Genomic DNA, 23,293 nt, shown 5'->3' on the forward strand with positions numbered 1-23,293 from the left:
TGCTATAACCACTGATGCATGTAATCAAAGATCTAGTACAGGCAGTATACAAATGATCAGAAGCAATCATGATGCCAGTTCAACTAGCAACTAGTTAACTACAACATTGTACGCAAACCAAAGTCCTCGAAAATGAAACTAGATGGAATCTTATCCGATTTATACAACTGTTTTGAACTTCATGCAGTTTCTTGAATCCAAATCCTCACTGTCTTATCATTATCAAGTCCAGCAGATGCAATTATGTTGCGTGTGGGATGACAGGATACTGAAATGACAGTGTCGGTATGGCCTTCCAGTTTTTGAATCATCTGTTTGCTTTGGAGGTCCCAAATATAGGCACACTTATCTTCCGAGCCACTAACTATATATTTGCCATTTGTAACAGAAAATGCAGATGTAATGCAGTATCTTCTGTTAACATGACCAGTGTAAATCTTCAAGAACTTCCCTGTGGAATAATTACATAGCTTCTGCAGAATGGTGGAAAGAGATTCATTTAGATGACACAAACAAGAGATATAATCATGTAAAAATCAGATCAAGCATGTTATCATGCAGAAAGACCTACTTGTTAAGAATTTAAGCATATTTATCACAGCATACAAACATCAATCTTATGAATGAATCCACAACACAGAGAGAGAGAAATGATGAGGAACTTGCAAAAGAAGTCAAGATAAATTATTTTGTGGTTTTAGGCAAGATAAAAAAAGGAGCCACTTCACCATATGTACACTATATGGTAAAGCCACTCAAGATGCAGATGGACAATGGCAATAATATATATATATATATATATATATATATATATATATATATATATATATATATATATATATATATATATATATATATATATATATATATATATATATCTCCAGGCTTGTGATGGATCTCCAGTTTGGCTAACAAGAATTCTGAGGTGTATAGAGATCATTATAAAGTTTGTGGTGCTTATATTCACTTTTGATATTAGTCTAACAACCTTGCCCAATTGCTCCCTATCTTATATTAATATACTTGAAAAGAAATTGCAATGAACAAAAAAAAAATCTGCAGAACTAATCATAATTTATTTAAAATAAGTATAAAAGAAACAAGATAGTTAAAAGATGGTGATAACGGATAATGAATAAAAATGATGGTTGTCACAGTTGATGAATAAACCTTCCAGAATGAGAGGTTACATATGAGTATAATGTATGCCATTCTCTCTCCAGCAACCACATATTGGCGAGTGTCATAAACATGATTTGTTCACAAGCATCATATATGGAAAAGTGAGAGAACATAGGCAGCTATATTCAACTTTCCCAAAGAAATTATTGCTGAAAACATCAATCAAGTACTGACCAGGTTCTGTATCATGCTAAATCATAAGAACATGGACTGGGCTACTAGCACCAAAGTCACTGTCTTGCTATGTGCAGGAATCCAACAAATTGTACAAATAAAGTGTAACCTTTCAGCCCATATTCAAGGATTCAAAATCTAACTGCTATCTTCTTCAGCAACCTTGTGAAGATACTGCAACAAGGTCAAATCTCATAGCTCACCAGTAACTAAGCAAGAATTGACAAGAGCCACATTGATAACCACTGTTTCATCTACTAAACCTTCCTGTCACTTGACCTCTTTCCACAAGCGTAACTTACTGATAGGGTCAAGAAAATTTACCTTATGGTTTCTACAACATTTTATGCAATAGCCCCATGTGCATCAAGCTTTGCCATATCACTGTAGTCCATATGATAAAACCATTTTTTTATTCCCCATCAATAAGGGGTCATTTTAATGTATTTACCTTTCAAATATTTTTTTATAATTTATGTGGTATTTTGCAAACATCTCTAATATTTCTATTTAAGTTTCCTAAATTTCTCAAGGAGAAAAAAAAGGAAGAAAATGAAGGAAAATTTGAAGAAATTAAATTTTGATTTAATTGAAGATTCTATCTCATTCTACAATGATTGGAACCTATCAATCAGGAAAAATCATCAACTCCAAATCAAATTTGAAATATTATCTGCTTTGGGGAAGGAAGAACAAGTGATTGTTTTGACTTGGTGTGATTGAATTCTTTCCTTATTTCTATATTTTCCTTTTAAGATTGTTCATTTGGGAAGCATATAAGAAGGGGAAAGGATTTGTACTTGAAACATGAATGAATGAATGAATGAATATTTTTTCCTCACATTATGTATGTGTGAGGCCACATACCCTTTTCCAATGGTATACGATTTCATTGTTCATACGTGAGACATGAGGAGATGTCAGACCTTCATCATTAGGAGCTACTCCTTAAGCAATTGATCATTTTCTCTATTATCTTTCTGTATTCTATCTTCCTTTTCTTTTCCTTTTCCCCTTCTATTCTATTAAAAAAAAGAACTCCCTCTACTTGTCAAAAACTCGTCCTATATCAGATTTAATATTTGAATCAAGATGTTCCAAATCAAATTTGGTATTAGAGTCAAGGTGTACTATATTACACTTTAGTATAAATTCTATATAGGTTCTTTTGCCTAGCCTACAATAGGTTAATTGAAATAGGGACCACCAACAATGTTATGAATCAAAATTGCTATATGTTGTTTAACCTAGAAAAATGCCAATTTTTACTAACAAATATGATCGGTATCTTAATCCATGATCAGAACATCTATTATCGAAGTTCTTAGTGAATGCCACCACCTTATTGCCTCCTTTGTTTTCAGTTTGGTTATTAGATTGAAAATGAAAGTCTATCGAATTAACCATGATGTGATGTGACTATAGTGATTAAGGCCCCATCAATCTTTGAAATTTTTTCTTGCAAAAAATTCAGTAATATATTTGTCAACAAGATTTGAATAAGAGAAGAATAACTTGATATTTAACGAAGTTTCCATTACTACCATTTCTACATAACCAAGTACATTTATTCTTAGCCCAGTACAATAAATAACAAGTCATATTGTCCCAAATAGTTGGGATTGGCTACATGGATCTTTATCCTACTGTTAAGCTCTAAGTAGGACATATTATCATTGAAACTAGTTACGTCAAAGTACCATCAGCAGTCTACAGAAACTATTCCCTACTCATCTAATGTCTTGATGTTCCTATTACCTTTATCTAACCTAATACTTGCAGTTCTAGTTAACCAGCATTGAATCCATGGAATCCTACATACTGACCTAGTCCATTGCATGGTCCTCTTAACTTCTCACTATTGCGTATATAAGATTAATCCTGCAATTATCCTCAGAATACCCAAAATTGTTACAATGAGAACAACTAAAAGGCATCCAGTCGTAATTTATATTTCTCACACAAAAAAGTCTATTATAGTCATCAAGTTCACCAATGATTTAAAAAGCGCTTGGCGCCAACAAAAAACGCCCGAGGCGCTAGGCGCTCGCCCGAGCGAAGCAAGACGCTAAAATATAAAAATATGTAATATAATTAATAAATATATTTATTTAAAATTTTAAATAAAAATATACTATTAAATTAAGAAAATCTAAGATATAAAATTAACAATATTAAGAAACCTAGCAATAATTTCAAATAAATAAAAATTAACAGTATTAAAATCAAAATAATATATTATTAATCTATTAACAGTATTGAAAATTAATTATTTTAAATAAACTTAATAATTTTAACAATATACAGTATACGTATACTGTTAAAAGGAAGTGTAAAGGGGTGCTGAGCCTGCTGACTGAGAAAAGAGGAAGCGGCAGCGGCTAGCGGCGGCAGTGGCGAGCGGCGACAACGGTAGCGGGATCGGCGAGCAGTGGGAGGCGCGAGCGGCGACAGCGACGAGCGGCGACAGCGAGAGCAGGAGCGGCGAGCAGCAGAAGGCGCGAGCGACGACAGCGACAGCGTTTGCGAGCAGCGACAGCGGCGACAACGGTAGAGTTTGCGAGCAGCGACAGCGGCGAACAACGGGATCCGGATCGGGATCGGGAGCGGCAGCGACGAGGGTTAGGGTTGGGTTGTCACTTATATCGGTTTTAGTTGGTTCGATTGAATCAACTAACCATCAGAGACCGAACCAGGACCGAACCAGACCTAAAATCCTGGTTCGGTCGCCTTGGTTAACCCAGGCGCTCGCCCGAAGTGCCCAGCGCCTGGGCTCGGGCGAGCGCCCAGGCGACGCCTGTTTGAAGCGCGCCGCCTGGGAGATTAGCGAGGCGCTCGGGCCTCGCCTCGCCCGAGCACCTTTTAAATCGCTGAAGTTCACAACCACGGCTAGTTGAATTCTTAACTTGAACACATTCTGGAATATGGAACTTTCTTGCTTCTAGGTGTAGTCGATCTGCAAATAAAGGAACACCAACTACTAAGCACTTTAGTAGTCCAAGAATGCAACTTCAATCAAGGGAGCCATAGATGTAGCACTTCATCACTTCAAGTTCTTAAGAAAACCTAAGAACTCAGTTCTTGTTTCACCTATTTATTTCATTTCTTCAACACACCTAAAAAAACCTCCTAGTTTCATCTATTTCTTAGACATTTTCAAATAGATAGATAGATATGGAGTGATAAATAAGCCTCAAATTATATTATCTGGTTAATTTTATAAAAATAAAAAGTTATCTTTTAGGTTGAAAAGAACAACAAAAACTTTTCTATCAAGAACAATCATCTATAGGTAATATATTTTCTGCTTCATGAGATTCAGACAGATAAATCTTGTTTCGCAAGTACTTCATAGATATAGAATTTAACAAATAAATACGCTTCTAAAAGTAGGGAGAATACATTGTAGTAGAACTAGAAAAACATAGCTTCACATAAATCTATTATCGTCCCAACATCCTGATTCTACTTTTTCCCTTATTTTTCCTTCTTTTTTTTTTTTTCCAGTTTTAGTGTCTCTCCCTTCCTAAACCTAAGATAATAACAACCACACTCCACGGTCATCAATACAAGAATCTAATCATCGGTCTTCAAGTTTTTGTGAAGCATCAAATGCTGTGGAGTAAAAACATTAACAATTGATTTCTCTGATCAAATACAATGGTGCCTAATCCCAATTTATTGTAAATAGCAATAAATTTGGTATTAAAAACATTAAACCCTAAATTTCAAGTATAGCCAAACATAATCGTTCAGGCATAGAAATTTACCAATATATTCTTTCAAAATAATTTGCATCAAGCAGCATAAATTTGAATGTCAAACACATTACTAACACTAAAACAAAATGAAAGGGATTGATGGCATACCAGGGTGTCATCAAGGGTGGCAATTAGGATGAACTTGCCATTAGGGGAGAACTTGGAGAAGGACACAGCGGGGGTCTTGTCATCGATGAGCACCTTCAGGCACGCCCCGGAATCGGCGTCCCAGATCTTGCAAGACCCATCGTGGCTGGCCGACACGATGATGGAGCCGTCCCTGATGAAGTGAACGGAGGTCACGGGCTCGTCGTGCGCCTCGATCGTCTTGATGCACTTGCCGCTCTTGACGTCCCAGATCCGCACAGTCTGGTCGAAGGAACCGGACGCGATGCGGTCCGAAGGAGGGTTGAAGTCGGCGCAGAAGACGAAGGAGATGTGGCCGCGGAAGGTACGGACGCAGCCGTTGGAGGGTTGGTGGACGTCCCAGACGCGGAGGGTGCGGTCGTCAGAGGCGGAGCAGACGTAGTGGGAATCGGAGGACCAGGCGAGGTCGGAGATGCCCTCGGAGTGGCCGGAGAAGGTCGCGACGGTACCGAATGTGTCGGAGGCCCACACGATGACGGTCTTGTCGAGCGACGCCGACGCCAGATAGAGGCCATCGTTGGAGAACTTGACGCACGAGACGGCGCGCCTGTGGTCGGTCAGCGTGCGCGAGAGGCGGTACGGCCGGTAGGGAGATGCCGGCGCCGCCTGCGCGGGACCGGGGGTGGACATGGGAACGAACCCCGATTGTGGTTTGCGGAGTTGGGGTTGGGTCGGTCGGGCTCTTATTTATAGTAGTGAATAAAGTAATTTCTCTAACTTTCACTAAGAATAATATACACAAATATATGGACTAATTACATATTATTTTTTAATTAATTATTCTTAATATCTTAATTTTTATACTTTCAAAAATTAAATTAAGATTCTTAGACTCGTAAAAATAAAATATTTAACCCTAATAAAATATTTTTTTCTCTTAATTTTTAATTATTTATATTTTTTTAACTTTCGTATAAGAATTATAATGTAACTTTTGAAAGTATGGATATAAATAATTATAAAAAATAATTTTATAATTAATCTTAAATATATGATTAGATATATGATATGCAATCATGTCACACAAGCATTATTTTGATGAACGTTTCGGACAACCTGCAAATATGTCAACAATTTGGAGGACATCTTAGTTAATTATTCCCATAAAATTTCTCGTACTAGAAAGCTATTTTTATAATACAGATCGATAGTCAATAATATCAATATTATACGGTGCAAACTAAATATTATGCCTAGGCATAGGTCTCCAGTTGAAATGCTACAAAGCAAGGATTAATCTTTAAGAATTATTGTTCCTTTTTGAGAGTTTATAGAGTTTTTGGCCATACTTGATAGTGAGACAAGAAGATGGGAAAGTTTAGGCAGATTTGGGAAGAAGATAAGAGGATGAGATGAGATGTGTTTGGAAATCACATGCCATATGTTGGTGTAAACAACTTTGAGAGCCGTGGCCTCGGGGCCAACGCGGCTCAGTTCGAGTCCGGACGTCGGGGATCTCTCCGGAACGTGCCTCGAGCCCGCGAGGTCGATCCGGTGCGGTGGTCCTATCGGGACAGGGTCGTCGTCTCCTCCGAGCAAGGGCTCGTCGTCCACGCGGGCGGCGGGGACCCTCGGCTTCGCACCTACACAAAGGTCGGGTCAGGAGGTTCGACCCGACCCCTCCGACGATCAAGTTAGCAGAAGATGTGGAGGGGGTTTCAGAAGAAAAAGTGTTTGTATGTGTGACCCCCTGCTTCTCTAATGAACGAGAGGGTATTTATAGGGAAGCTTACTGCTGTTTGATGTGCCCGCCTGTAGGAGGCAGGCTGATAGCGTCTGACATGGGCGCTGGCGTGGCGTGAAGAACCGCGCCTGAGTAAGCGTTAATGCACCTCGACCGGTGTTCCGGTTCGGTTGACCAAGTGCAGTCACATCGATCGAGACGTGAGGCGTCGGCTAAACTTGTCTTATCGTAATTACTATCCTCATCACCATCAATTTAATAAGTCCATATAAGAGAGAGAGAGAGAGAGAGAGAGAGAGAGTTTATTTGATGCTAGTTGTTCTTCAAACATCACTACATCCACCTTCGGTCTCCGTCACACTCAACCCCTCGATCATTAAGTGCCGCTAAACTTGGATCTCCAGACTCCACTTGTACATCTCCTTCTCCGGCACCGGCAAGTTGATGGTCAGCAGCCCAGTCTCCTCCTCGTAGCCGAACTCCACGTCCAAGGAATCCAGAGTGCATCTGAGAGGCCGCTGGGACGAGTACGCCCCGAGACGGCCGCAGCCGCGCAGCCGGAGGACCACCCTCGCGGTGCTCCCTCGGTTCTCGCCGAGGGCACTGCCGTTGTCTCCGTCCACCGCGTCGGCCGACGTGACCTGCACGCCGAAGTGCTCCACCGCTCCACCGGCGTTGAACATGTCCAGCAGACCGATCGGCGCGAATGATATGTTTGGGGCGATGTTCTGCGCATGCACGCACGCACAAGGAATATGGAGATGACCACTCGCTGCGAGGTGTAGTGAAGGATTGAAGGAGGGATCGAGTTATGTACCTCGAGAGGACAGACATGGAAGACCTCGTACTCGAGAACCTTGAGAGTCACCGGCAGCGCTGCGCCTTTTGGCAGCCGAATCAGCTCGCCTGAGAAATGCAAGAGAAAGAAACAGCACTACGGATCGAGCATATCTTTCGATGCTATTAAGCGAAGAGCAGAAAACAGAATGAGCGACGCAAACCTGATTTGAAGGCATAGACGACAGCTTGGCCGTCCCAGTCGGGGCCGGCGAGTTGGGCGATTGTGTTGACATCTGTGGCAGTGACGGCGCCGGTGAGCGTCCCGGGGGTAGCATCGTGCACGCATGTCTTCTTGGCGAGCTTGCACCAGCCGGCACCCTGGCAATTGAAGACACCCACCACGCCAGAGCACTTGTTGACGTTCCATATCTTGAGCAAGCTGCACGGGCGAGATATGTCAAGCGTCGTCTCTGTAGCTCGTCACTTCGCGTGGAATGGGGAAGGAAGGAAGAAACCACCGACCTGGTGCCGTCACGGGCTGGGTCGCAGAAGAGGCAGTCGCGTGTTGGGCGGCCGGGGAGCTGGGCGCGAAGGATGGAGCCGTCGGGCAAGACTAGCTTGTGCAGTAGCTCGAAGTTATGGTGTCCCGGTTTGTCACTGAGAGCGAAGAGGATCAACTTGGCGCTAAGCTTTAATTTCAAGAGATGGAACTGCAGCAAGGACCGATCGCAGCTGCTTACCTGACATAGATGGGACAGCCGCCAACAGCTCGAGCAGCGCCATGGTACTCTGCTGCTGGGTGGAGACTCTGTGCAGAGGAAACAGAGATGCTCGTCTCAGCAGAACTCATCTTGGTACACAGTTTTCATGGCAGAACTGATTCTTCTACTTACATGGAACATATCCCAGTCGGGCTGCATGAATTCCCCCAGGAAGAGGGTGTTGTAGGCCACGGAGGATATGTGGATGGTGTGCGACGCCGGGTCCCTCGGATAGAAGTCGTCGGATGCCCTCACCACCGCCGTCTGCTTCGCGCTGCACCGACCAAACCAAGTTGGTAATACAAATACAAGCATTGGTGTCATCAACGGGCAGCAGCAGAGAGAGTTAGAGGCGTTGCCTGTAGAGGCCGTCGGTGTTGTGGCACATGCAGGAGATGCAACCGTTGTCGGGGAAGTTGCGGGCGACGGAAGCCTCGAGGGCCTGGTGGTAGGCGCGGGTGAGGGAGACGCGGCCACCGTGGCCGGCCCCCAACGTCTCGATGATGTTCTGGACGTCCACCTTGACGCCGTCGACGCCGCAGGACGACAAGTAGGCGTGCAGCTCGTTGTAGAAGCTGAAGACCTTCTTGGGGTGGACGAGGCCCAGCCCGTGAACGGAGAGGCTGTCCATGGCGATGTCCGGCTGGTTGCCCATCACCCCCGGCGACTGCACCGGGTAGGCCAGCGCGCTCTCGTAGTGCTCCATCCCCTCCGCCGCCGGCTTCACCCCGCCCCAGTACCCGGCCATTGCATGCCACACATACACATACCTGAAGCACACAGTTCTGTCACTAAATCGTCATCAACATCAACAAAGGAGGATTCGAAGAGCACCCACTTGACATTGCGGTGTTTCTTGGCTTCATCGACGACCAGCTTGAGGCCACTGCACTGGTCGATCTCCCCATCTTTTCGTTGGAATTTGGCGTTCTCCTTGATCCCCGTCAGCCTGCTGGCGAACCTGGTCAACAGCGATGTACATTTACCACGCCACCGCCAAAGAACCACCCCGGTTAACGACAGGTCCAATAAAAAGATCTCGGCTTACCCGCCTCGCTCCTCTGCCTTGTGATTGGTGACGACGGTGGCCGCCACTTCGTCCTTCAATCACATGGAAGCTAGAGGGCAGGATAAGCGGGACCCACATGTGGGGTCCAAAAAAAATAAGACGAAGAAAAAGGCTCCCGATTCCTACTGTGCTCCTTCCTGGACGACGGCCGCCGTTTGATCCCTCACCTCGGTGCCGATCTGCTGCCACCCGTCGTCAATGATGAGGAAGCGCGGCGGAGCACCGCCCTCGGACAAGCTGCAGAATGGAGGAAAGGTTTCGATCGATTCACGGCCACCAAATGGGCTGTCTGGCGAAGAGGAGAGAGAAAGTTCACCTCTGCAGGCCTTGGTCCACACCTTCGGCCGTGACGTCGGTGTAGAAGGCGTCCCATGTGCACCACCCGAACCAGTCCAGGAGTGAAGGCAGCTGCGTTAATTCCCATCAGTCAAAAGAAGGCTACATGAGACGCCCGGACAAAGACAAAAGTGGGAGTTTTCCCGTCACGGGAATTGCCGTTTTACCTTCTTCTTCTCACGGTGGTGGAAAGTCTGCAGGTGCTTTTCCGCCCCCCTGTTCGATGCATTTTAACCACAGCAGTTTGATTAGTAGAAAGAAGACGGAAACCTCTTTTAGCAACCGAATTAACAAGCACGGCGTACTTGACCGCCTGGCTGATGACCTCGAACGGGTCGGCGCCCGCATGCATGTAGACTGCGTGCATCCCCTGCTTCGTCTGCACTGTTTTGTCTCCTGCACGAACAACCAAGCGAACCAGAAACTCAGACCAGCAGCAGATATTTGACTGGCTTTCCCGTTGAATTTGTCTGCTTACCGCTCTCCAGACATATCTCGATCTCGTCCTTGTCGTTCCCCTGCAGGGCAGCACGGAATTGGCCCTCGAGGAGAGGAAGGAAGACGGTGTAAACGGTGGATGACGCCTCCTCCTGGCTGGCCGAGCCGTCGGCCTCCACCAGCAGGAACTGCGTCTCCAGCGGCACGTCCCGGCCGCAGGTGCCCATCCGCTGCGTCATCCACCACAGCTTGAACCGGAAACAGCACATGAACCTGACCCCCCTGTTGAACGATCGACCGCACCGGCAACGTTAATCTCCTTACACGAAGGTGGATTTGAGAAGCTGTGACTTACCGAAGGGTGCCCATGGGGAAGACATGGAGGCTCTTGCTATCCGAGGCCGTGGCGCCGATGAAGGCCCCGGCTATGAGGCCGGCGCCGTTGCCGTTGGTGAGGACGATGTTGTCCGGGACGCCGGTGAGAATGGTCTTCCCTTGGACCACCAGGTTTCCGTCGATGATCGTGATCCCCTGCGTCACTGTCATCTTCTTCTTCTTCTTCTTCTTTGAGGTAGGTCTCTCGAGGAGGAGGGAAGGCAGCAACAAGAGATAGATCTCCTCACACTCGACCGCGACGCATGCTCACGAGGTGTGGAGGAGAAGGCAGCAGAGGGAGTGCATTATATGCTCTCCCGTCGCCGACCGAGCTCGAACCGCCGCCGCAAATCCTTTGACGCGTGGCTTTGTCGTATTGCCGTGGAATCAAGATACTTTGCGGGGTTTCCGATCGAAAGAGTTTGGTTCGCTGCGAGTAAACGCTTTGAGATGCTGCGGCCTTCACTGCGATGGCGCCGTGTGCTTGCACCGATCTCAGCTTGGCATGCCGTGAAAGTTACAGCCCAAGGCAGCAGTAATAGTTGGGAGGCTGCGTCACGTCATTAGCGGCACAGCTGTCCTCAATTATGACACGGTTGCAGGCGAAGGTGTACAACAATGCATGACTGCTGCCATTATTTTTGTGCCTCCCACAGCTACGTGGTATGTCTGCCTCCGTCTTTGTTTATGGGCAGGTCTGAGTCACCGCCAAGTCAGTGACGGGACTAACCGCTGGATTATGGCAAGTGGTGGACGCGCGTCGAGTCAGAGGCCGTGATCGCTTTCAGATTCAACGGCTGATTCATCTAAAACTGATGACTTAGGAATCGCTTTTAATTCTGATTGTTATTAAATAATGATCGATATTTCAATATTGTTATATAAAGATGTCATTGGCATCTTGATTAATTCAATGAGACCGAGAGACATATATTCAAATTTATCTAAGAAACTTTTGAGGTAAAAATACTGAGTTCGTGAAGTATCACTTATATGAAGATCGAGGTTGAAAGAGATTTTTTGATTCAGTTTCTTCAATACCCAAGTTAATAACCCGTGAATATGTTCGCGAGTAATGAAAAAAAATAATCCCCTTAACTATGTTCAAAGTTTACACTTATACTTGATAGTGAAGGGATAGAATATTTCATAAAATATTTTTCAAACAAGCAATATTTAATCACCTCTAACAACCTCAGTTTAACCATATCTACATAGACAACAAGGGTGAAGACGACTTATAAATATTTGCTTTGGACCCATGTCCACATGGGTAGATTAGTAAGGGGTAACTTTTCTCTCTTTTGTCTAAGTTAGACGTCACATGGAAGACACATGTCAGATAGTGAATGATTGACGATATCCTTGTTGTGCTTTCAAGGGCTCTCGCAACACGAACCCAAAGTGCGATATTTTGTTCATCCAACACGTAATATTATGTTTTTTCAATTGATTTTTCAACTTTACGCATTGAGCAAATACTGACGGTGATGGGGGATGCTCGACCTACACCTTGGGTTACTTTTTAACTCTTCAATTCGACCCTCATCAGGAACTTTATCACCATGTGGTAAGTTAACACCATCGCCCTCAATTTGTATAGTGAGTCAGCCAATGATTGTGTTATCCCATATAGGGATATCCACCATCATAAACTTAGTCAATATTATTATGGAACAAGGCTCATCTCCGAATATGATGTATAGGTTCATATTTTCAAGAGGCAAGATAGAGTCGCTAGTGAACCTCATTAGTGAAGAAGTCAATGAGATAAAGTTCGTTAATTAACAATACAAGTTTTTCGAAAGTATCAAAGCATAAGATATCACTAGAACTACCTATGTCGATCATGATCCTATTCATTTGAGTGTTGATCATCCTCATAAAGGCTACTAAGGCATTATCATGATTCAGGTCGAGGTACTCTGTCTCTTCCTCCTTGAAGATTATTTTTAGGTCACTCTTCATCCTTAAGCACTTTTTAGTGGTAGTTCAGGCATAATTACGACCCAAAGAGTTGTCTCTCCCCCTTCCCTTAAGGTAGGTTCAATGATGGCTTCAATTTGCCTCTTAGAGTGAGGGTTCTCTTTGCTTTCGAATAAACCGCCTTGGGTGTCTATGAGCTCTTTAATTTGTTCTTAAAAATAATGACAAGTTGTAGTGTCGTGGTCATGACCATGATCTTGGTAGAACCAATAGTACTTAGACTTATCTCTTTTCGTTGATAGGATCTTTGCTAGGTAAGGGTCCTTTAAGAGCTCATTTTCATTTATCTATAGAACAACTTTAATTCTAATCCTATTTAAAGGGGTCAATTCGGACCTTGGGTGAGGTAATTCCAATCATTCATTTATTCTCCGTTGTAATGATCTCGAGGTTAAGGTTAATTATGGTTGTTCCTGCTTCAACTTCTTGTGTGACTCCTCATGTTTGCTTGAGATCATTGCTTCGATGACAATATATTGATTGATCTTTTTAGGTATCTTTGGTATAATCATTGGTGGTCTTTTTATCAACGACTAAAAGATACAAAGGAGCCTAAGCCCCATCATGAAGATATGGGTGAGTATCTACTATGTATTGGATCTTATTGGCGAATCATATGATGAAGTTTATGAGTATTTTTTTCCTCCCTCTACTTTAGTTCGAGGAGTATTATCAGTAAAGATTGAGGATGTACGTCTCGATGAAGTGAAGTTTGAACTCCCTCATCAGTTGACTAAAAAAATAAATAGAAAGTGGCTACAAGCAAACATATCATTCTCGTGCCTTTTAACATAGTAAAAAAGGTGTGACACATTAGAGAGCCTATGATGTCATATAATGACACATGAGTGTGGAAAGCTATAATGTGCTCTATTGAATTAATATTATCATCAAACGTTTCTAAAGATGAGAGACAAAAGTTCATTGAAATCGGTTCCTCTTAAATTTTTTTAGTGAACAACTATTGACCTGAAGTTCTCTTTTGATCGTTGGAGTTCTCGTCACATCTTCTCAAAACGTCAATCCATTTGTCTTAATTGGATCCATAGGGAATCCTCCATTAAGTTTGTTAATTAGGCCTTAGATTTAGGTGGGGCAGACTGAGGGTGGTATAGTTTGTTGAATCCATGGTTAGGAAGTGAAGTGCCCCCTCAGTCGATGGTTTAATAAGCTTCGAACACTCTTGAGATGTCGACACCACATTGGATTGAAGAATCTTAATGAGTGCCAGTGGCGATGGAGCTAAGGATTACAACTAAGTTGGTGGCACCATCTATTAGAATAACTTGGGCAAAAGTGAAGTGATGGCTTGTATCATATTTGTTAGCATTTTATACTTACTGAATGAGGTTCAATAACTTGATAGGGACGAGTAGATGGCTGGGGGCTACTCCTAAGGGTGTTTGTATCATGGTTGTTAGCATATATACTTACCGAGTGAGATTTAAGAATTCAACAAAGATAAGTGGATGGCTCGGGGTTATCCCCAAGGGTGAGAATCTTGAGTCATTGAATATATGCCAGTATTATATCGGTGTCTGTACCGAGGTGGATACACCAATATATGAAAGGGTGGATGCTACCCCCCTGGATGAAAGTATTATAGGTCAGGGGTAAAGCCTCTAAGCTCAAGTAATCATTGAGGGATTTAGTGAGCAGAAATTCCTATGATATTAGACCATCCATCTAATACCAAAAATATTACAAAAAAATATCATTAATATCTTGGTTAGTCTAACATAGTACATACCATGTGCAAGAATGTCTGAGGTGCCTCTAAGGTGAAAACATCAAGCTTTTGGTATGCTATTTGTATGAAAATCGAGGTTATGAGAGATTTTCTAATATAATTATTTCAACTCTTAAGTTAGTAGCCAGAAATATGTGAATATATTAACTAGTGGTGAAAAATAAATGACCCCTTTGGCTAGGTTAAAAATTAGCTCTAGATAAAATATTTCATTAAATATTCTTTGTGGGAGCGATATTTAATCATCTATAACTATGTTAGTTTAGCATTTTATCTATGTAAATAAGAGTAAAAATAACATATAATTATTTACTTTGGACCCATATCCACATGGGCGGATCTATGAGAGATAGATTTTAATTTTTTTTTCTTTTAACCTAAATATTACACGAAAGATACATATCAGATGTAAATGATTAATGACATCCTCCTATTAGATGTTATATAGTTTCATTAATTTAGACACTTGTGAAGTTACCATGTCATTTTTCATCTCCATCACGTACTAAAATAAAAAAAAAAAGGATTGTGAAAATTGACAAAAATAACTCTCCCGAGCTTAAATTAGATATCATTATATCGTAGAAAAACGAGCTACGTAAGATTACGATAAAGATGATAGAGAGATATGATATCCGTTTCTCCCTTTAGTGGGAATGAGAATTCTTTTAGAGATTCGATACCTTCCTTTTCTTTCTTTTTTTCCCTTCCTTTGCTCTTGGTGTACTGATAAGTAAGAATCGAGGAGAGGGAGAGGAAGGTAGACTGTGGAGGGTGCTTGAGAGAGAGGCCCGGTGGAAAGAGACGGGTCCATTCTCTTTTCGTTTATGGAGATAAGTTTCTTATACGCAGGCAAGTGAAGCACAGCGTCAAGGGAATCATGACTTGTAGTCATGGAGAGTTGTGGATATAGCTCAACTGTGTTAAGAATCTTAATCATCAAATGAGTGTCTTTCACTGCAAAGTGTGAGCAAGAAAGATCGATCGCATAACTCGAACCTCTATCATTCAAATCATCAAAGAATACTCCTATCGTCACCTTAAAGCTCATCCTTTCTTCTGTGTCGCCATCATGTCTTTATTCTGATGCTCCTTTCGTGAATTAGACTCGGCTAATTAATGAGATGACGAGGGTGTTTTATTGATCTCAATCGGACAGGTGTGTGGAGAGAAATGTCTCAAATCACATTGTGGTCTTTCTTTAATCCCTGCGAGCATTTCTTGTCGGAGTTTCATGCCCTTCATCGAACAATATCTTGCTTGTTCTTAACCAGTGCTTGAAGGCACCGAAGGCCAACTGTGATGACCTCCTTTCTCTGTGTCCCTTCTCTTAGATGCTGTGATGTGTTGTATCTGTAAGTTGCGGGACTTGGTGGGAATCTCTGAGGATGTTGTTCTTGTGATTTGCTGTGAGGAATGTGGCCACACTGTTGATGATGATGTGACACCAATTGCAATCATCAACTTCTGGATGTAATCAACCAGTAGATTTGATCCACTTTGATGTTCGTGGCACTAACTTGTTTGTAAGAATGAAATCTTTTCTAGCTTACCTTAATTGTTTGATTCAATAAGGTTCTATAAAGTAAATAGATGTTACAATCCAAAGAAAAAAGTTGTCATAGTTGAATTATATAAATCTCATCCCATTCATTTTATCTTATTTGAAAAAGAATAAATAAAAAATTAAATGAATTTAGTGCGCTGTGTTTGCCGTCAATGCGACTCGAGAAGGATCGATATATATGTAGTGTAATTAAGGTTTGCAATTAGATTGGAGCTCATCCTTCCACCAACATTCTAGGGAGCTATTTATTCTTCAAGGAAAGCGAAAATTATAATTATGAAGTCACAGAAATATATTAATGTTTATTTCTGTTTTTTCAACTGTTCTATCATAGCTACTCAAGCAATTTTGATAGACATCTTGACCAGCTAATATCTGCTTAGAATCTAGCAGCACTCCATGATAAAGCAGAATCTTCATCTTCACTGTTTTGTGATGGATTTTTAAGGATCCAGATCACAGCTCTGTGTGGATAGGATCATGAGTTTGCACCTGGTTGTCTTCCTCGACTCCACCGCAGCTGGAGGACTTGAGGCAATCTGCCTTAGGCTGCACGATCCCATAGTCGAATCCCATCGCACAGTTGCAGAAGGTTTCTGCTGTGCCATTTTCCGTCTCTAGGTTAATGTTGTTCAGAACAATGTTGCTGCATGGTACGCTGTCGCTGCAAGCAAATTTCATAGCTTTAGGAGTCCTGGACGTCCCGCTTATATTCCTGTAGATGACTTGGCTTATCTTCACTGCTGATGTCTGAAAAATAATGAGCACAAAAAACAAAGCAACCTGAATAGCTTATCTTAAAAAATTTTACTCAACAAGAGAAGATCACTGGATTGAAAGATAAATAAACTTTGTAGAAACCATCCTAGTTACCAAATCATCTCATCTAAATGTTCTTTGTTGAAGTTTTAGAGAATTTGGTACTCAGCAACCGAATTGGTTTCATGATAAGGATGTTGTTATTTGAAATATTTTGCTAATTAGACCAACCCATCAACCAGACAAGGGCAAAGTATAGAATAATGGAAATGCTTAGGCTGCCAAAACCACAATTACATTCTGCAAGATTAGTACACGATGTCGATACCTTAGTAAGCATACTTAAATACTTATCCTGTAATCACAAATTAGAATTATAACCTTGTTTAGTAGCTTTTCTTGCAGCTAGATCTTCGTTATCATACTTTCTAGACTACTAGGAAAGGTACAAACACTGGAAAATTTAGTTTGCCTTTCTACCATCACATTTTTTTACCCATTTTTCTAACATACATTAGCCCAACCTAAAGCTGAAGCAGTAATTGCAAGCAATTGGATACATAAACATCAGTTATGTTCTCTGTATCTTAATGAAACAAAGTAGTCAACTAAAATGACTTCTCACCTGGTTCTTGCAACTTTTTGGGGAATCACAGTAGAACTGGTCTATGATAATTGGATTCTTGACATCATTCATCTTCACATTCTCAAAGCGCACTGACTTAACATATCCTGAGCCCCCCTGTTCAGCAATTTGAGATCTTAGGCAGTTAACCATGCATATAATAAGTTGTAAGGTCACATCCTATAATGAGAGTTTCCTTTCCCTGGAGACCAAAAGCATATAAGATATCAAGCAAATGCCTGCATAGTACTTACTTGCCACGTCTTGATTCTTAGTCCATTTTCAGTGCCAGTGAGTGTAGCCGTGTCCAAGACAACACCTGTAACTATTGCTGTTGAATTGTCCTTCCCTAGGCTCCCTATGCTAGCATCCATTTCCAACAGAAAGGAATCATGTCATTATTCTAAACTTGCAGGTTACATTTTCATCCAAAGCTTTTTTATATATTTTGAGCCTAATACTTAGTGGTACCTGATTCCATGCCCTGGCCCACACTCAATGTTCTTCATCTTGATATTTGAGCTAGCGTTCACAATTGAAACACAATCATCCCCTATTTGATCAACAAAATCATTTCCTTGTCAACAATTTCTTGCTTATAGCTAACCATAATCAGAGTCACTATATCAAAAAATACATCTAGAAAGGCACATGTAATTGGCAAAACAATAACAACAACAACAAAAGTTTTCATTCAGGTTCAACAACCTTTATCTGGTAGGGGTTTATAATTAAGAAGATATTGCTCACATTGAGGCTGCCACGCTGATAAGTAATCCCACGATACAATATGTGCATTGTTTGTTACTGTATATGGATTTCTGAGTTATGTTTCTTGACTTCTTCACTTAAATAACCCTATTTGGTTGTATTTACAGGTGATACAATCATGCAGGTTAACCAGAAAGTTGGTCCAGAAAGATGCAAAAATTATCAGAAAAGAGATAACTCTGATTTCTATTTTCATCGACCTGCATAACACTTTTCTGGAGAACAGACATGCATGCAACTTCAAAATGACACAATCGCCACATACAAGCATTTGAAAAAAACATATATCAGGTGTGTAATGTACCTGTTCCAATGTGGCAATTCTGGATAGCAACATTAGATGACTCGGTGATATGAATGCCATCTGTATTGGGGCTATCTTCTGGGGCCAATATGCGCACTCCAGATATTCGTACAGCATCTGACCGAGATATTGTGAAGTGCATCTGCTGAGCAGACTGTATGGTGAGGCCTTTTACCCTTATTGCAGAGCTCGAATCGATTGTAAGTGCCTGCAACAATTGGTCACTGTAACTATCGGTGCTTTTGTTAATATTTTATAATTGTCTTTGGTAGATATGTAGGTGCTATTGATGAATTCTTATTCAGTAATTTTCATGATTCAAATTTCCTACAGCATCATATAGTTTAAGATGTTGATTGGTATGATAGATGATGCAAGGTTATAAAAGTTCAGAATTTTTTCTTCCAATTTCTTGCTTGAAAGGAAGTCTTGAAAGTAATATTATTCATACACTCGAGTTACTATCATAACTACATCCTAGTAACATATTTGATGTATGCCAGACTATAACTATATCCATCCTAAACCCAACTCGTATCATTCATCACACATCCACATTGAATCCACATATCTACTGAAACATACATATTAACTTCTATCCATCCAAAGTTTGTTCCTATCCTTGTCATTGGCAAATTTTGAATCGTATGATCACATGGAATACCAATGTGGCCAACATTTTCTTGCACCTCTTCCAAGAAAGAAAAATCATGAATTCCCCATCCCCATAGAGGTTTGTTTCTGGAATCTCTTCACTCTTGGTTGCCTGAGTAACAAAGTAATCCTCTCCTTGTCCTTGGCCAATTTTGGATCATCAGATAGCACAAAGTATTAACGTGGCCAACAATTTTTTCCACCTATTCTAACTATTTCCAGAAAGGTTTATTTCTGGAATCTCTTCACTCCTGGTTGCCTGAGTAACACAATAATCTATCACCATGAGGATCTGACCTCAAACATAAGGGTTCACTATTTGCTATGTTAAACCATGATTTAGAGACAATTTCCAATGAGTTTCATTGGAAATATCTCAACTAATGGGCCCTTGGACCACGAAAAATGATTTAATGAACATATTTTTCCATGTATGCAGCTAAAGTCCATCCATAATAACCCTACCAAAGAAGCATGCAAGAAAATCATACCGTGGGAGCCCCTTTGCATGGCTGCAAATAAGCAAAATAAAAAAAAGAACATGTGAGAAAGAAGCAAATAGCACAGAATAAAAGAAACATCAAGATAGATGACAAGTTATCTCTCACATTGGTTGTCGTAATCTTGCATGAAGCAGCCCACCATTTGCTACCAGAGCCATCAATTATCCCTCCACCTTGGAACTTGACCCCCTTTAGCTTTGAAAAAAAGAGCCACATTCTCGGGTGTTCGAGATCCCAATCCTTGGGCTCATCTGGTGCCACTATGGTCCCACTCACCTGATCAATTCCCAAATGGACTCTTTCATTAGAACTCATGATTGTTTTAAGGCAAATGTGTTGTATATACATTTTGTCTGCTATAATTGTAAGAAAAGCAGCAGCATACACAGGATTCTTACGTATACATTGCAATGCATAAGGTAACAAAAAAAGACAACTAGTACCTGTACAATCAGATTTTTTTGACAGGGCCCTCTGAACTTAGTGGCATTAACCTTGTAATGCCGCCGCTCAGGCACGAGAAATACTGCATTCTTCAAAGAGCAAGCTGTCTCCCAAGCATCTCGAAACGCCTGCAAGAAATTTTAGATATCAATCAAAGCCCGAACACACGGTAGCAGAACTAACATATGCATAAAGTAAACATGATACTGGAGCAGTATTACTCCTAATTTTAACACTGTATTCTCACTGGCTTTTTGAATCTTGAGGCTTCAATATGAAGAGCCAGTCTTGGAAGGATGGAGGTAACTTTTTTGCCAAGAGGCATCACTGTTGTCATTCACTGATCCTTAAACATTGAAGAACCTCAAACAAAATTTACCTTTACCACTAGTACAACAAAACCTTAGACACATAGGTATGCTAATTGAGTGGGACAAATCTATCAGGCTACTGGCTGATCTGCAACATACCATACATATTCCTCTCGATTAGATACTTGCATTAAAGCTGTTGTTTTGGGTACATCTAAAAGAATTAGCATCCTGAAGTTTATAAATTAAACTCCCAAGTATCTTATTTATTAAGATCTATAAGATTCGTTGGATATCTACAGCCTCCATCACATTGTGACCACATAATGGACAAGGTTGGTCTGCGTCTTGTTGAAACAATTATGTCATGTTCATGTGAAAATGATGAGAGCGTAAGCAACTTAAAGAAAAAACTTAAATACTAAAACAAATCCTAACTTACTGTAAAAAACCTCTATAAATTCAAGATGATTAAACTAAGAAACATTGCTAGATAAGTGTTTGCTTGGCATGAGGCTCAAATTGCGTTGGTTGTTGCTATCTCCAAGATTTTTTTTATCAGATCATCAGGTTAGACTTTCAACTGAAAAAGAAAATATTAATGAAAGAAAGATATTTCAAATAAAATAGTCAAGAACTGGGTGCTGTAACTGCACCTGGGTGTCATCTGCTACTCCATCGCCAACTGCGCCAAAGCTATCGACATTCACAGGAATACGTGCCACCCGTTCACTTCCTCGCATTAGAACTGAATCCATTTCATAGGAAAGTTCTCCTATTTCCAGCTCGCTTTCTCCATCTCCATCAAACCAGAGCCGACTTTCGTCAGGAGTAAAACTCTCCTCATCACTAAAACTGACCTTTATCATCAACATGAGCAGCATCAGAAACATGAACAAGCCCGATGACTTCTCCATACACCTCGGCTAGAAATTTGATCTGTGCTGCAAGCTACCTGTTAGACGATGGGAGCTCAGGGATCCAATATAAATCAAGAAGGGAAGCAAGAAGCAAAAAGGAGGTTACTTTACAGGAAAAAGCCATTCACAAAGGAGAGCTCGTCTGTTCAGAAGAGCAATACCTTGGCTTGGCTTGGCTTCCAAGTGTAGAAGAGAAGATGGCGGCAATGGTGGTGGTGGTGGTGGTCTCTTTCTGACTTGAAGTATAAGAGAATTAGCTGCCGACATTCCAAGTTTATGCTTTACTCCTCTTCCTCCTCCTCGTCCATCATGGAGAGGTAGTGTAACCCATTCTGTTGCCAATGAAGGGATCGCGTTTAGAGAGGGTGGCCAGAACTGGCTACGGCTCTCACGTCATTTTGAACCGTACGTAGGTCCGTAAGCTTAGCCGCCACGGCTGGCGTCTCCCTTACTCCAGCCACCTATGCCCCAACCGAAACAGAAGACGCGTGCTCGATCATGCCTTCACGAGAGGGGGCGGGCGGGGTCCTGCGGGAAAACGCCCACGGTAATGAACCGGAGGTGGTTGTAATCGCTGCGCTCGACCGAAGAGGAGATCGTTGAGTACATAAATACCGCTCCTCCTCTTCGCCGCCATGGCACCGGTTGTCGGAGAATGACACGGACGAGCGGATCAGAGCGAGGGTGGGGGTTGGGCAGGGGAACAGAGGGGGCTGCCAGAAATGAGGAATGTGAGAGAGACGGAGCAACGGCCAAGAAAGGGCTCCCTACGGAAGGAGATAGGCGGAGGTGATGGCGGAAAGTGGCGAGTTTCTTTTTACTTGCCTACCCGTGTTTGATCCAAATTAATTAATTATATATATATATATATATATATACACGAAGGTTTTATAATATGGTCGAATTTTTTAAAATAACTAACGTTCTGATCATACTCGTTAAAAGATCATTTTATTCTTATAATATTTGAAAATTTTTGTAGCTTAACCCCAACCCTATCTTCTCCTGCGCCTAGCAACCAAACTCGTCGACCCTCGGCGTGATCGATCGTAGACTATGCACGAAGTAAAAGGAGTCACAAGAGCCACTTTCACGAACCTCGTTGGCCTTTTTCCCCTTTTATTAAGCTCATCATTTTTTTTTTTCTTTATACTCTTCCCTCGTCGATAAGCATGAGGACCAACGAGCGATCTCTCCTTCTTCGTATAAGGATTGTAATCTATCATAATAAGAACCAACGAGTGAGGCAACCAGGCATGAAGCGAAGAAGGGTGATCAATGAGGACAAAAATACAACTAAGTGCAGGCGAAAACATGATAAAGGGTAGTGATCCAAATGGATAAAATGATAATTTCTAAAAAAAATATTCTATGAAAATTTTTTCAAACTTAGAACGTTTTATGAGATTAAAAATAGTTTATAATATTTTCAAAGTTCTAACACTACAAACTTAGAATATTTTTTATAATATTAAAAAATTTCAAACTTAGAACATTAAAAAAAAGGTTATTTACATTTATTTACGAGGTGATAATTTAAAAATAATAAAAAAATAAAAATTTAATTTTTAAAAAATATTATTTTTAAAAGTTTTTTTTTCCAAGAGGTACTTTTATTTTTGGTATTTTTCTATCGTGCTCCCTATTTGAGTTAATCCTCAAAATATCATTGAAAAGACAGTCCATCTATCCACTCTCTTTTTTTTCTCTTTTCCTATAGAGTGATCTAAAAACCGATCATACCGTTTTTATGGTACGGATGAAACCACAGTAACTAAAAACTACAAACATAATTAATTTTTAGTTAAAATATCTACTTACTATTTTTTTAGAAATATAATATATAATTTGTTAGCAGCTATCTTAAGTTTATTGAGATTTGTTGTGGAAGAAATATATTGACTTAGAAACAAAAGTATGTCATAACGTAGACTTACATGCCCAGCTACAATGTTTCCTGATATTTTCGCATAATCACTATAAGCCCGTATA

General features: G+C 41.2%; 3 protein-coding genes across 3 annotated transcripts; all 3 read right to left on the reverse strand.

Annotated features, from left to right (window-relative positions):
- Positions 1–5,933, reverse strand: LOC135643144 (COMPASS-like H3K4 histone methylase component WDR5B). Its single transcript, XM_065159777.1, has 2 exons — positions 5,226–5,933; positions 1–473 (listed from the first exon to the last, which is right to left on the reverse strand). The coding sequence occupies exons 1-2, from the start codon at positions 5,892–5,894 to the stop codon at positions 180–182; spliced, it is 963 nt and encodes a 320-aa protein (XP_065015849.1). The 5' UTR covers positions 5,895–5,933; the 3' UTR covers positions 1–179.
- A 1,297-nt stretch (positions 5,934–7,230) lies between these two features.
- On the reverse strand, positions 7,231–11,069 carry LOC135643143 (probable galactinol--sucrose galactosyltransferase 2). The gene is made up of 14 exons (XM_065159775.1): positions 10,688–11,069; positions 10,373–10,614; positions 10,200–10,290; positions 10,062–10,110; positions 9,875–9,966; positions 9,685–9,795; positions 9,328–9,450; positions 8,849–9,259; positions 8,622–8,763; positions 8,469–8,536; positions 8,251–8,385; positions 7,950–8,167; positions 7,766–7,854; positions 7,231–7,676 (listed from the first exon to the last, which is right to left on the reverse strand). The coding sequence occupies exons 1-14, from the start codon at positions 10,876–10,878 to the stop codon at positions 7,335–7,337; spliced, it is 2,304 nt and encodes a 767-aa protein (XP_065015847.1). The 5' UTR covers positions 10,879–11,069; the 3' UTR covers positions 7,231–7,334.
- A 5,259-nt stretch (positions 11,070–16,328) lies between these two features.
- LOC135643166 (probable polygalacturonase At1g80170) lies at positions 16,329–21,979 on the reverse strand. Its single transcript, XM_065159814.1, has 10 exons — positions 21,463–21,979; positions 21,038–21,336; positions 20,070–20,198; positions 19,732–19,902; positions 19,615–19,635; positions 18,470–18,677; positions 17,866–17,947; positions 17,649–17,757; positions 17,395–17,511; positions 16,329–16,760 (listed from the first exon to the last, which is right to left on the reverse strand). Exons 2-10 carry the CDS (start codon positions 21,296–21,298, stop codon positions 16,467–16,469), a joined length of 1,392 nt encoding a protein of 463 aa, XP_065015886.1. The 5' UTR covers positions 21,299–21,336; positions 21,463–21,979; the 3' UTR covers positions 16,329–16,466.
- Positions 21,980–23,293: the final 1,314 nt, after the last annotated feature.

This window comes from Musa acuminata, chromosome BXJ3-7, assembly GCF_036884655.1.
Source record: "Musa acuminata AAA Group cultivar baxijiao chromosome BXJ3-7, Cavendish_Baxijiao_AAA, whole genome shotgun sequence".
NCBI classification, from domain to species: Eukaryota; Viridiplantae; Streptophyta; class Magnoliopsida; order Zingiberales; family Musaceae; genus Musa; species Musa acuminata.

What these genes read in the sequence shown, in the direction of transcription:
- LOC135643144 (XM_065159777.1), bottom strand. Translation starts at nt 5,894, where the DNA reads ATGTCCACCCCCGGTCCCGCGCAGGCGGCGCCGGCATCTCCCTACCGG. An exon ending in CCACCCTTGATGACACCCTG is followed by an intron (nt 474 to 5,225) that starts GTATGCCATCAA and finishes ACCATTCTGCAG; the next exon opens with AAGCTATGTAATTATTCCAC.
- LOC135643143 (XM_065159775.1), bottom strand. Translation starts at nt 10,878, where the DNA reads ATGACAGTGACGCAGGGGATCACGATCATCGACGGAAACCTGGTGGTC. An exon ending in GTGGACCAAGGCCTGCAGAG is followed by an intron (nt 9,796 to 9,874) that starts GTGAACTTTCTC and finishes TCCATTCTGCAG; the next exon opens with CTTGTCCGAGGGCGGTGCTC. An exon ending in AAGAAACACCGCAATGTCAA is followed by an intron (nt 9,260 to 9,327) that starts GTGGGTGCTCTT and finishes TGTGTGCTTCAG; the next exon opens with GTATGTGTATGTGTGGCATG.
- LOC135643166 (XM_065159814.1), bottom strand. Translation starts at nt 21,298, where the DNA reads ATGGAGAAGTCATCGGGCTTGTTCATGTTTCTGATGCTGCTCATGTTG. An exon ending in GAGTAGCAGATGACACCCAG is followed by an intron (nt 20,199 to 21,037) that starts GTGCAGTTACAG and finishes AATTTCTTGCAG; the next exon opens with GCGTTTCGAGATGCTTGGGA. An exon ending in CATGCAAAGGGGCTCCCACG is followed by an intron (nt 18,678 to 19,614) that starts GTATGATTTTCT and finishes CAATTGTTGCAG; the next exon opens with GCACTTACAATCGATTCGAG.